This window comes from Canis lupus, chromosome 25 (assembly GCF_011100685.1).
Source record: "Canis lupus familiaris isolate Mischka breed German Shepherd chromosome 25, alternate assembly UU_Cfam_GSD_1.0, whole genome shotgun sequence".
Lineage (NCBI taxonomy): Eukaryota > Metazoa > Chordata > Mammalia > Carnivora > Canidae > Canis > Canis lupus.
This window is the reverse complement of record NC_049246.1, coordinates 5488372-5502447: the sequence shown is the minus strand read 5'-3', so window position 1 is coordinate 5502447 and position 14076 is coordinate 5488372. Positions and strand designations below refer to the sequence as shown.

Below are 14076 nucleotides of genomic sequence, written 5' to 3'. Positions count from 1 at the left end.
TGGTAATGTGTAATTGTTAATTCTTTCAAGCATTTCTTGTAGTGTGCTATGAATGTTATGATTGCTTTTTTTAGACCATAACTAAACATGACATATTAAGATCTTTAAATCTTTTTTTTTTTATTTAAGTGGTACATGATCAGCATTGTCCACATTTATAATCGGTGGAGGAACAGTGAAATTCGGTGTTATGTTAATGGACAGCTGGTATCCTATGGTGATATGGCTTGGCATGTTAACACAAATGATGTAAGTTTTTTCTTTAACCTGTGCTTTAATGTATTTAAATATGTAATCTATCATTGTTCATAACATGAATTTTGTAATAGAATTGTTTTGTAGAAAATAGTTGTACTTTGAAAGTTTTTTTTTCTGTTAAGTGAATTTTTAGGTCTCGTTTAATATAAGTTATAAATAGTGATACAAAAAAAGGAAAATTGTTCAAATAAATTATTAAGGATTAGATCAAAACATCCATGCAGTATTCTATTCTTTCCAGAATTTCAAGCGGTAAAAACTGTGTCTTGCATCTTATCTGAATGTGAAAGGAAGACTCTAAACAATGTGAATAAGTATAACATGTAGTCATTGTTGTTTACTAGATAAGTAGTGATAAATGCTGTGGAAAAAAAATTTAGTGGAAATAGTATAGAGGCTATAGGTGTAGGGAAGGGGAAGCTATATGGTATAGAAATGATCTTAGAAGAGTTGAGGGAAAAAGTCATGTGGATATTTGGGAGAAATATCCCATTTGCTGGAAGCAGTGAGTCCGAAGCCTATGAGGTGAACTGAAAAAGTTAATTAAACAAAAAAGCAGCCAGGAGTGGACAGAATAATGTTAAGAGATAAGGTTAGGCAGATAGTAAGTGGTGAAATCATGCAGAGTCTCATGTGTTAACATAATACCTGGGCTTTTCTATCTTACCCAGCATAAAAACTTTGGAAAGTTTTGAGCAGACAGGTGATATGATACTGATTCATATTTTAAAAATATCAGGCTGTAGAATTGAGAATATTTTGAAGGAAAAAAATGACAGAAGCAAGGAGATCAATTAAATGACTTACTGTGATAATAACAAACACAATACTAGTTTTGACTGTCCTGTTAGTAGTGAGAGAGGTTACACAGTTGAATTCTGGATAGAAAATATCTAGAGTTAAAACCTCAAGATCTCTGTTCTGGACTTTCCCTTGTCATTATCCTGGCCTGTCAGACCCAGAATAAAAGATATTTTCTAATGCCAAAATATTTCCAAACCAATAATAGATAATTATTCCAGGGTACCTGGTTTTATAAAAACTTGCCTCTTTTAAACAAAATTCACATCTCAGTATTGTCCGTATCTCTCCAGACTATAATTTACTCAAGAGCGGGATCTCTTCTTGTTCTCTCTGGTATTCTTCTAAATAGTACTGTGTACAAAGTCCGTAGCTTTTTCCCTGAGTCATAGGTTGGAAGAATATACCCTGCAGACCATGTCTGAACCTTGATCTGTTTTTGCATAACCTGAGAGCTAAGAATCTTGGTTTCTTCATTTTAAAGGTTTTTAAGATGTTTTTTTAAAGGATCATTTTTTTAAACATCCAAACAAAGAAAATAGAAGATTATATGACAGAAAGCACATGTAGGTTGCAAAGATGAAATTCTGCTTCATGTCTACCTTCCAAAGAGGATTTTTATTATACAGTGGAAGAAACCTAAGAGACTTTGTTGACTGTCACTAACTCTACAGTTTTATATAGATACCGTTTTATATAAATATATATATATTTAAAGATTTTATTTATTTATTCATGACAGACAGTGAGAGAGAGAGAGAGAGGCAGAAACACAGGCAGAGGGAGAAGCAGGCTCCATGGAGGGAGCCCAATGTGGGACTTGTTCCCGGGTCTCCAGGATCACACCTTGGGCTGAAAGTGGCACTAAACCGCTGGGCCACTGAGGCTGCCCTACAGTTATATTTGAAAAGAAGGAAGAGAATAAAGAAAGAAGACTTATTTTTGAATTATTTGCAATAGTACACCAAAAAATAGAGAGGCATGGGCAATAACACATATATACACATACATTATGCAGTAAATTCTAAAGGCTCTTACAGTTTTAATTACAGATTGGGTATTTGACAAGGAGTTTCTGTCTTTGTAATTCATTCACAAATATTTTGTTATTCTGTTGAGGCACCAAAGGAATTCCATACATATTTAATGTATTGATGATCAGTACTAAGGTGTGGAATAACTTATAAGGATGAGGGAGGGAAACTGGAACCTACCATTAGGGGAGATTTTAAGAAGTAGAGATGAGAAAGGGCTTGTTAAATATGGCTTCTTAGGTCTTGAAGTCTCCAGATGGAGAGCACTGTACCGTCTGCTTTAGGTTGCAGACTTTAGTGATTTGTTTATTTGGTTCTGCATAATGCCTACTCATGGAAGAGAGGGAATTGGTTTTCATTCTGTCCTTGACTTAGTGTGGAGAAATTAGATAGTTTCAGAAATTAGGCCTATGTGTTTATGGTTAAAAATTGGAATAGTCGTTCTCTGATTCATATGAATCTCTATATAGACAGTTATTAAATCATTAGAATTTCAAATTAGTTTTACTTTTATAAATAGAATTATAAGCCCTTTTGTCTTTAAGTATGACATTTGGAAAGTGGTTAAGTGATTATTGAATAATTGGTTATTTTTGCTTTTCTATAGATACAAAATATTTAACTGATTAACTTTTTCTAAAAATCTATAGCTGGCCTTTTTATTATTTAAATACTCCATAAAGTCTTAAGTGATGCTTTCTTCTATCATTATTGTTATACTGTAAGGTCTTCATGACAGTGAAGGCAAGTATCCTTAAATATTTTGTCATTACAAAATAATACATTTTTTTATGACTTTTTAAAAATAGAGCTATGACAAGTGCTTTCTCGGATCTTCAGAAACTGCTGATGCAAATAGGGTATTCTGTGGTCAACTTGGTGCCGTGTATGTATTCAGTGAAGCACTCAACCCTGCGCAGATATTTGCAATTCATCAGTTAGGACCTGGATATAAGGTAATAAAACTGTTATAATTCTGGAAAGTTTTATATGGATTTTATGTGAAATGTGATACAATATAATGTATAGGGATAATCTTTCTTCAGTGTGGTTTAAAAGTTGTCTCTATTTTTTGGAGCTCAGTTGTTCTTACAGGTTTCATTTTGTTTTAAAGGTGCTTTTTTTCTTTTTAACTATTTTCCATTCACAAACTTTGAAAATTCTTTAGAATATTTCCTAATGTTAGAGTCATGGCTTTTTTTTTTTTTTTTTTTTTTTTTTTTAGAGTCATGGCTTTTGTTGACATTCTGAAATAATAAATTTTATGAAACCATATTGCTTAATGTGGTATTTGAAATCTCAGATTTTGAAATACATAATGAACAAATGAAATGACCATTATTGTTCAAATTAGAAGTAGTTTGGAAAGAATAAAGGTTTAAAAGGAAAATAGTATAAAATTACATGTGGCTGAAATTACTCAGTTTTAGTTTTTACTTTTGCTTGTCCTTTACAATAGATAAGGAAGTTAGTACAATACTGACCATATGAATTTTGCAAAATCAAGTATTTAATATGATTTATCATATTCTTCCTGTTTTTTAACATTTAAAATGAAGACTTATTTAGGCAAAATACTGTATTCACATATATGAAAGAGTTTTTAATATGCAGTATACCTGGCTAGGGAAATATATGAGTATTATTTAAATCACATAAGGAGCTGTGATATCCCAAACTCTTTGGAGCTGAGAGAATTATGCATTGTAAGTCAAAGTATTTTTAATTTTGAAGAAGTTCATATCTTCCATCGAACAGCTATTTTTTAAAAAAAACTTAGTGTTTAAATAATCAGTGCGAAGATTATATTATGAAAAAGGTGTACTAAAATATTTCTGTCCTTAGCGATTTTAAGTCACAATGATATTAAATGACAATAATGCTGTCATTTTTATGTCAAGGTGAAAATACTTGCTACCATCTTTTGTCCCTAACACTTTATTTTACCATTGCTAGAAATGAATTTGTGCTTATACAGCATTTTTTCTTTCATGAGTCCTTTTGTTGGGTTTGGGTTCTAGTTCTGCCATGTGTTGGCTTTGTGTGGGAATATTTCTGTAATTAGATTTTTGGATTCTGCCTCCTTTTATATTTCCTCAGTTTGGCCTAAAATATTTGAAGTGGCTTTCTTCAAGCACTGCCAGAATGTTATTAAGTGAATCAAAATCAGTGATCCACAATTAAGATAGAAAATTAAAAAAACCCCACAGATATGCAAAGTGTAAATCCAATATGATTGCTATAGTGAAATTTTAGAATTGATGGCAGCTTTCTGGCAAGAAAAAGGAAAAGGACTAAATATAAACAGGTTCTGTAATTCTCCTATTTGGAAAGGAGCAAACATTGTCTTGAGTCACTTTGCAAACTTAGTGACTTGTCATATAGCTCTTTCTCATCCATAATCTTTCATAACAAAAGTGAAAATGAGTAGTAACCCTGTGTCACCATGTTCTATACGCAGATACTCATGTGATACAGAATGTATTCCTATCATAGACAATAGAATACCTCTATCAAAGTTGGAACTTTTAAAAGAAAATACCTCTAAATTTTAGGCATTTCACGAAAAAAATATTTTATTAAGTTTTGAAAGTTCCCAGCCTGTGAGTATAGCCATTGAGCCCCTGGTTTTTTTGTTTTTTTTTTTTTAAGGCTGATTTATTTATTTTAGCGGAGGGGAGAGACAGAAAGAGAGCAAGAGAGGAAGAGAAAGTATGGGAGAGGGGCAAAGGGAGACAGAGTCCTAAGCTGAGTCCTTGCTTAGTGTGGAGTCTGTGGGGCTTATGAGCCTGAGATCACAACCTGAACCAAAACCAAGAGTTGTATGCTCAGCCAACTGTGCCACCCAGGTGCCTCCTGAGCCCTTTGTTGTTAATGAAAATAGACTGTAAATCTGTGAGTGTATATGTATTTTCTCAGTTTGTAAGTATTAATAGTAGAAATGCTATTAGGAAATGCATCTGTAAAATTTTTTTGACATTGAAGTTGTTTTCTAGAAATTCAGAGAATGAAGAGAAAGAAGAAAGGATGCAAATAAAGATCAGATTGTGTTATGACAAGGAAAAAAGCTGAAGTGGTTCACATATAATAGTCTCAATTTTCTTGGTTAAAGTAGGAAGTAAAGTCACTTTCTTATGAGTTGAAGGGGTAGCGAGTTACAGTGGAATTTTTATAATGTTTTGGATGTAATAGTTGCCATTTAGCTTAAATTACAAATCTAGAATTGTTAAATATTATATAATATATTTATATTCATAGATGCATTTTAAAAAATATTTTATTTATTCATGAGAGACACAGAGAGAGGAGAGAGAGACAGAGAGACAGAGACAGAGGACAGAGACACAGGCAGAGAGAGAAGCAGGCTCCATGCAGGGAGCCTGACATGAGACTTAATCCCGGGTCTCCAGGATCAGGCCCTGGGCTGAAGGTGGCGCTAAACCGCTGAGCCACCCGGCTGCCTTTGTTGATGCATGTTATATGGAACTTCAATAAGTAGAGTGGTCAGATGGTATTCTCTGTGATTCTGGGCTTAATGTAGATGGCATGTCAACATCTGGGCCCTGAAATAAATTAATTCCCCCCAAAATAATGTCCTCAAACTATATATACTATGCAGCCTATTCTGTGTAATTGTGATTTGTTGAAATAGAATTAGAATTAGAATATTAGGTATTTTTCTATGAAATGTCTGGTTTTGAGCAATATGGCTTGTCAGTGAATATTTTGTATTTAGCTATTTTAGGTAAACTGTAAATAAAGGAGTATATTACTAATCAATTAAATAAATCATTAGATTTGGAAGTAATTGGTAAAACACGGAATTTCTCACTGTAACTTTGTCTAGTACAGAAAAATTTACTATGAGGTTAGTGTATTGGAGAGCTGCATTTGATGGGGTAATTCAGTCTCTACAAGATTATAAAAAGTCTTATATATAGTTATATATAGTGGTTTTTTGACATAAGCTTGCAAAACAGATTTTAAAGTTTTGATATTTTTTAATTGTTATTGGACATTTCCTAACCCTTTGTGGCAAGCAATTCATCTCCATTGCTAAATATTTCAATATTAAGCTTTGTGTTTTGTCTTCCATTCAAGAAAACGATAACATAATGATTCTGTATCAGTATTATAATATGATAAAGGCCTAACTGATACAGAGAAAATGTATAGAACAGTCTCCAAAATTAAAAATCACTTTGGAGGGTTTCTGATACTTGCTTGGATAGGCAAGCTCCTAAGAGAGTGATATTCCCACAGTAACCACTTAAAACTCTGCACATAATACAGAAAACAGGTATGTGAGGGCTTTAAGACTGAATAATTGCAGTCAGGTTTTAGAGAGGTACCAAAACATGAAACAAGTGGTCAGCATGGATTGAGTTCCCCATTTTTCACTCTGGCCATAAAAATTAAGATAAAAAACACTTGGCCAATCAACACCATGGAGATTAATGGGCAGCCGTGGATAAGAGACAGCAAGGAAAGAATCTGAATCTGTATTTTAAAAATACTCAGCTTGAATCTCTGGCCAACCCCTGAAACCATGATCATGGAAAACTGATAATAGATTGTAAATACGGGTTCAAGAACTGAACTGAGATCCAAGACACCACACATGACAGTCTGTAGTTGTATCTAAACAGGAAAATGAGTCCATGAAACAAAAACATAAATACTTTTCAGAAAAATATGGTCTCTACAGAATAATTTTCACCATGTCCAGCATATAATCCAAAATTGCTCATCCTTTGAAAAGCCAGGAAAATGTGACTTATTCTCAAGGAAAGGGAAAATCAGCACACAGCAACTTCAGGATAAACCAGAATCATTGAATTATCACATGAGGACTTCTTGGGAGCTATTATAACTAGTGAGGTTAAAAATATTGTTTGTAATGAGCTGAAGGTTAGGAATTATCAGCCACAAAAATTTTTTTTTAAATGGAAATTTTAGAACTGGTGACTGTATCTGCTTTGAAAAAATCCACTGTATGTGTTTATTATTAGCAAAATTGATAGGATAGAGAAATAAATAAACTTGGATATAGACTGACAGAACCATTAGAAAAGAGAGAAAAGATTAGAAGGGAAAGAAGAAAATGATAGAGATGTATGGGGTGGTTTTGAAATCTAATATGCAACATATAAGAGAAAAGGCTAGAACAAATAGATGAAGAAATAATGGTAGAAAACTTCCCAAATTTCATTTAAAACAAACAAACAAACAAACAAACAAACAAACAAACAAACAAACTCACATTTACAGATTGAAGGAACTAGTAAACTCAGAGGAAAATAAAGTCAGGGAAACCATAAAATCCATACCTTTCTTGGGGAGAACGAGGATGTACATTATTATGGGAGGGGACAGACAATAAAAAAGTAGATAGTGTGCTAGATGGTGGTAGTGCTATGGGAAAAATAAAGCATATAAAAAGAGGGAAAATAGTGGGCTACAGTTAGAGTGATAGCAGAGATTGCACTAAGACTTCAAGTAGGTGAAGTTGATGCCAGCCTGGTGGGTTTTGGGGGATGAGCTTTCAGGACACATGAGAGAGCAAGTATAAAGGCCACTTAGTAGGATCTTACTTGAAAGATTAATGAATAGTCATTGTGTTTCTGTGAGTAGGATAGAGGGAGTTTAGACAAAGCTGATGATAGCAGTAGAAAGTAATGGAATTTGGTTGGATTTTTGATAGGCATATCTAAAATAATACTCTTAAGAGGTCAGCTTTTGGGTATATTTTGGAGGTAAAGCCAGTAGGATTTTTTGTCCCTATGGATGTGGACTAAAAGTGCAAGAGAAGATTCAAAGGTGATCCAGTGAACAACTGTATTGATGGGCTTTTTATTTAGAAATAGAAAAGATTTGGAAAGAACTGAATTTTGGGGAGGAAGGTTAAGTGTTTGCTTTTGGACATTTGATGTTTGAGATGCTGATTAGACATCTAAATGGAGAAGTGATAAAACCATGGAGTCTAGGGGAGAAGTCTGGGCTGGAGATGGAAATTTAGCATTGGTAGAGTATAGACAGGATTTAAAGCTGTGAGACTGGTTTTAGATAACAATGAAGTGAGTTCAGAGGTGAAAGATGACTGAGTAATGAGTCCTTGGAAAAGCCAATATTTGCAGGTTGTGGAGATGAAAAGGACCCAGCAAGGGAAAATTAGAAAGAGAGCAAGGGGTAAGAGGAGAGTATGGTATCCTGTACATTTTTAAAGGAAGAGGAGGTGATTAAATGTCAAATGCTGCTAAGAGGTTGAGTAGATTCAGGACTAAGAAATGGCTAATGGACTTAACAGCATGGAGATCATGGGTAATCGTGATTATCACACTTTACAATTAGTTAAAATGGGGAAAAAATCTTTCATTTAATGAAAATAGTATTTTTTCAGAATCGAAAGAGAAACATTAATTTATGTTTGAAAGTGTAGTTGTTTAGTTTTGCTTGTATCATTCTAGTACATTGCATACATTGCATTTATCTCTGCCTTTGTAATATTTCATAATTCCCTTTCCATCATTTTGTCCTTTTGAAGAACTGTTTATATGTAATTGTTTTTTTTTTCTGGTTTCCTGATTATTTGCTTTTACTGTTACGCATTTATTTATGTTTCAGTATGTTTATAAATAAAAATTTTAAGGAAGAAAAACCTCTGAGTAGTATGTATTTATGTGCACATGAATATAGTTATGTGAACTTTCTCTGCAAAATAGTGAAGCTTTATTTTTAAACTGTCACACTTAAAAAAAAAATTATTAGAGAGAGAGTGAGCAAGCACAACCATTAGCAGGACGAGGGACAGAGGGAGAAGCAGACTCCTCACTGAGCAGGGGACCTTATATAAGGCTTGATCCCAGGACTCCGGGATCGTAACCTGAGTTGAAGGCAGATGCTTAAATGACTGAGCTACCCAGGTGCCCCTAAATTGTTATACTTTGAGTGATTTTTCATTTAAGTCCGTATCATGTCATCATTTGGATGACATGAACATACTCCAAGTATGCTACTATTTTTCTAGTTAGTTGCAGTTCTTTTGCACTTGCTTTTAAAGGGTCAGTTTTTAAGTGACACAAGAAAACAGTTCTTCTTACTTTAGAGCTGTTATATTTTTGATAATTAATGGTTTTGTGACACCTATTAATTCATATGGCTTCAGGTTGTTTTTCTTTTTGCAAAAATTAAATCCATCCCTTGAGGATGATGGTTTGTCTTCAAAAACATAATTTAAAATGCTATAGAGTTCGATTGATAGTGAAAGTGGAGAGCTGATCCCAGAGAGCCTCAAGTAGCTCTCATGTCAACATTCTCATGCTTACCAGGAACCACAGCTGCAGTTGCTGGTCTCATTCACCATCATTGCAACCTTTAGCAGTGAAGCCAAGACCTAGCCTCGCCGCGAGCAGCAGCCAGGGTGGCCTCATATTGGCAGTGCCTGAAGGTCAAGTTCATCACAAGGAATATTTTGGGAATGGTAAAATGGTTCAGTGTAAGAAACAGATATGGTTTAATCAAAAGAAATGACACTAAGGAATATGTATTTGTACGTCAAGCTACCATAAAGAATAACCCCAGGAAGTACCTTTGCAGTGTAGAAGATGGAGAGGCTATTGAGTTTGTTATCAGTCAAAGGACAGAAAGGGTGCAGAGGCATCAAATGTTGAGATTTCCAGTGCAAGCAGCACATGTGCAGCAGCAGATTGTGTAACCTGTTAAATTATTGATACTATCCACATGGCAAGAGTCCTCTATGAAATTACCAGTAGAATTTCCAGAATAGTGAAAATGGGGAAAAGAGTGCAGGATCGGCAAGAGCTCCTGAAGGGCAGGCCCTAACACAGGCCGCAGTGCCCACTTTACTACATGTGGAGACCCTATGGATATTGACTGCAGTATTCTCACCTTCCTGTGCGGGGAGAAGTGATGGAAGGTGCTGATAGCCAGGGTGCAGGAGAGCAAGTAGACCAGTGAGACAGAATATGCTTTTGGGTTATAAATGACCATTTCACAGGGACCCTCCTTGCCAAGGACATCCTAAACAGGATGGCAGTGAAAGAAGTAAGGAAAATCAAGGAGATGAGACCCAAAGTCAGGAGCCACCTCAACAGCTGTACTGCTGCAACTTCAATTGCTACAGCATAGAAGGCCAGAAAACCGTAAGAAACAAGAAGGCAAAGAGACATAGCTGCTGGTCCACCAGTGGAGAATTAGTCTTCTTCTAAGGCTGTGCAGGGTGGGGCTGAGTAAATTCAGGATTACTATTTCTGCCATCATCTCACCATTGGTTTTGTCATCCAATATGAGGAAGTGAATATGAACTTTCTGTAATAAATAACAGAAGGTTGGAGTTGAAGACTTCAAGTACTTGCTTCTTGTCCATTGACCAGATAATTAAAACTTTCTGCATTTTTCTCTGCAGATTGGAGTTTCTATTATCTTTACCTAAGACGTCTCTTTTTTTGAAAATGGCAAACAGATTTTTTTAAGCCTGGTTTTCCTCAATACACTCGTAAAGTTTTTTAAATTGTCCCATATCTGGAAAAGTTGAGATTTTTAAGAACCTTGTTTTTAATTTGTATTAATGTTTACAGTTTAATTTTTCTCAAAGAAGTCAACGAACTGCAAGCACCTGTTAAAGGTCTTAAAAATGCTGTAGATTGTGAATATCTTGTTTGAAAAATCCTATACATAAAGGAATGTTTTGAGTAATAGACATCTATTATTTGTAAGCATTTCTAAGGTGATTCTTTTGGAAAACATATCACTTATGATCATATTTGTTTAGCTTTATTTGCTTTAAAATATCAGGTGTGGGGTGCTTGGGTGGCTCAGTTACTTAAGCATCTGCCTTTGGCTCAGGTCATGATCCAGAGTCCTGGCATCAAGCCCTGTACTCAGCTCCCTGCTCAGCAGAGAGTCTGCTTATTCCTTTCCCTCCACTCCTCTGCTACCCCCTACCCGCTTGTACTCTCTCTCTGTTTCTCTTGTGTTCTCTCTCTCTCTCTCAAATAAATAAAGAGTTTAAAAAATATCAGGTGTATGGGGGTTCCTGAGTGGCTGGCTCAGTGGGAAGTCTGTTTGTCCCTTTTCTCCCTCCTCTTGCTTGTGTTCTCTCTCTCTCTCTCCCCCCTCCCCCTCTCCCTCTCCTTCTCCCTCTCCCTCTCCCTCTCACTGTCTCTTTCAAATCAATAAAGTTTAAAAAAATATCAGGTGTATTACTTTAAAGCTATGCTATATTTAAAGTATTAGAATTTCGATGAGTGGTAAGACAAGTATTCTACATTTCCAGTGTTCTTGTCTGCCTCTTGCCCTGGCCCATATAATGTCTTCAGAATTATTTTATTATCCACTTCAGGTAATTTTTAGTCACTGGTCTTAAAATAAAATCGGTAATTCCTACAAGGTTTTTATCCAGTTAATGAACATTTTTATATACTAGCAAGTTTCTACTTTGACTCAGTCTAATAATGCTTCCTAATAATAGTCATGAGGGGAAATGTATAACCTAATGCCATTTCATTATTCAAAGATCTTTAATTATTGTTTTTAAAATTTCATTATAAACTCATGAATTTAAATGTATTTGAAGTGTTTAATTGTAGCAGTTATTATCCTTTTTGATATTAAAATTGTCCCAACTTTGAGTGACGAATGTCTATTCTAGATGGTTCCTTAGTCCTTTGATCGAACCCTGTAGTCTTTGATAGATTACTTGCTATTTCAGATGACTCATCCTGAACATTTTGTTGTTTCAGTTTGGAATCAGCCATTATTTTAAAAATCCTTAGTTTCTATTAGTGTGAAATTGAGGACTTGCTGTGTTTTAACTTGACCTTCGCTAGGTTAAATCTGGATCTGCTTTCTTCTATATCTAGAATATAGTGTATTTTTCTCATACTGTTTCGTATTGTTTCTTTGCTTTGGTTTTTTCAGAGACCAGATCATATATGTTAAATTGACTTTATCTTTAATATTTGTCCCTTTGTGTGTGTATGTATTAAAATTATTTTTGGGATTTCTTTTTGTTTGAAGGATTCCGTTATATCTTGTAGGTTGGGTCAGATAGCAGTAAATTATCTCCATTTTTTTTAATGTATATCAGTTTGTTGGATATAAATTCTTGGTTGAAAGTTTCTTCTTTTGCACTTTGAATGTTTTATTTCATTATGTTCTGGCTTCTTTTTTCAGATGAGAAGTCAACTCTTGTTCTTATTGGTATTCTTTTTTAGGTGAAGAGTTATTTTTCTCATGCTACTTTTAAGATTGTCTCCTTGTCTTTGGCTATCAGCATTTTTACTATGATTTTTCTGCTTGTAGGTTTCTTTGCTTTTATTTTTCTTTGAGATCATGGGCTTCCTGAATGTGCATATTAGTGCTTTCTAAAATTTGGGGAAGTTTTCAGTTCCTCAAGTTTTTGGGTATTTTTCTCTTTTCTCTGCCTCTGCTATTCCCATTTTGCATGTTGGTATACCTAGTTGTTTCCGACATTTCTCTGAGGCTCTAATAATTTTTCCTTACTCTTTTTTCTTTCTGGTTTTTGGATTACATAATCCCTATTAATTTATTTTTATATTTGCTAATTCTGTCCTTTACTTGTTCAGATCTTTTGTTGAGTACCTGTAGAAAATTTCTCAATTCAATTACACTTTTTAACTCCAGAATTTCCATTTGGATTGTTTTTATAGTATTTCTCTTGTTATTGGTATTCTCTATGTAATAATTTTTTTAAAAGATTTGTTTACTTATTTTAGTGAGAGAGAGAGTGCAAGGGCACAGGAAGAGGGATAGAGAAACTTAGGTAGACTTTGTGCTAAACAGGGAGCCCCACATAGGTCTCCATCTCATGACTCTAAGACCCTGAGCAGAGTGGAGCCAAAACCCCAGGAGTCAGGCACATAATTGACCGCGCCCCGCAGACCCCCCTTATTCTCTATTTAATATGACATTGTCATCATACCTGCATTTACTTGTCTGTGGTTTCCTTTTAGTTCTTTGTATTTTTAATGGCTAATTTGGAGTCTTTTTCTGTTAAATCTGACAACTGTTTGCTCTCACTAGCAGTTTCTGTTGCCTGCTTTTTTCCATATGTATGGGTTGTATTTTCCTGTCTAGCTCCATTTCTTTCATTGTCTGGTTGGGAAATGTCCCTACTCTCTTTTTTTCTCTTAAAAACTTACAACAACTTTATTGAAATGCAATTTACATATCATACAATTCACTCCTTTTAAGTGTACAAGTTAATTATTTTAAGTAACTTACAGAGTTGTGCAGATATCACCACAATCCAAGTTTAGAACATTTCTATCACTCCACATGCCTATTGGCAGTCACTGCTCATTTTCATCCCCATCCCCATCTTACTCATACCATTTTATATAAAAATTCTGCTTCTGAAAATCCCTCAAGGAATAATTTAGTGACTATTGATATTTATGTGTAAGCGTGCTTATCATATCTTAATATATAATTTTGAAGTGTTGGAAGTAACCTAAATACCAAAAGTGGAATAAATATAAGAAAATTATCATATTTTAATAATGGATTCTTTATAGTCACTTAAATTGCATCATAATTTTTTAAAAAACTAAAAATGGTATATTTAATTAATTATGATATGAGGGTGTCTTGCTCCTAACAACCAAAGTAGGAAATGTGATATTTGCATTGTGGACCGAAAAACTTAATTCCAGTTTTTACTTTTTCCTCAAATAAGAATAGGTTTTATTAGACTTATTACATTATATTTCACAAAACTGTTTTATAGCTTTCCAGAGAATATATTAAACATTATTTATTTCATTGTAAGCAATATGAATAAAATGAAAGTAAAGACAATAGAATGTACATACATTTCAGAATTGTTAAAATGCCAACATGGAAAAGCTAATTATAGTATTTAACAATACATCATTTTTAGGATGCAGAGTTCTTAAGCATGACAGACATATGAAAAAAAAGATAAGAATTAATGAACTGT

At 34.2% G+C, this 14076-nt stretch overlaps 1 protein-coding gene and 1 pseudogene across 12 annotated transcripts in view; both read left to right on the top strand.

Annotated features, from left to right (window-relative positions):
* NBEA (neurobeachin) overlaps positions 1–14076 on the top strand; it is a 674010-nt gene that overhangs the window by 98468 nt on the left and 561466 nt on the right. For all 12 annotated transcript variants that reach the window (XM_038573291.1, XM_038573292.1, XM_038573296.1 and 9 more), the window contains exons 7-8: positions 130–249; positions 2903–3049. In XM_038573291.1, the coding sequence (XP_038429219.1) occupies positions 130–249; positions 2903–3049 (267 nt within the window). The remainder of the gene's footprint in view (positions 1–129; positions 250–2902; positions 3050–14076) is intronic.
* Positions 8381–10463, top strand: LOC106557739 (annotated as a pseudogene).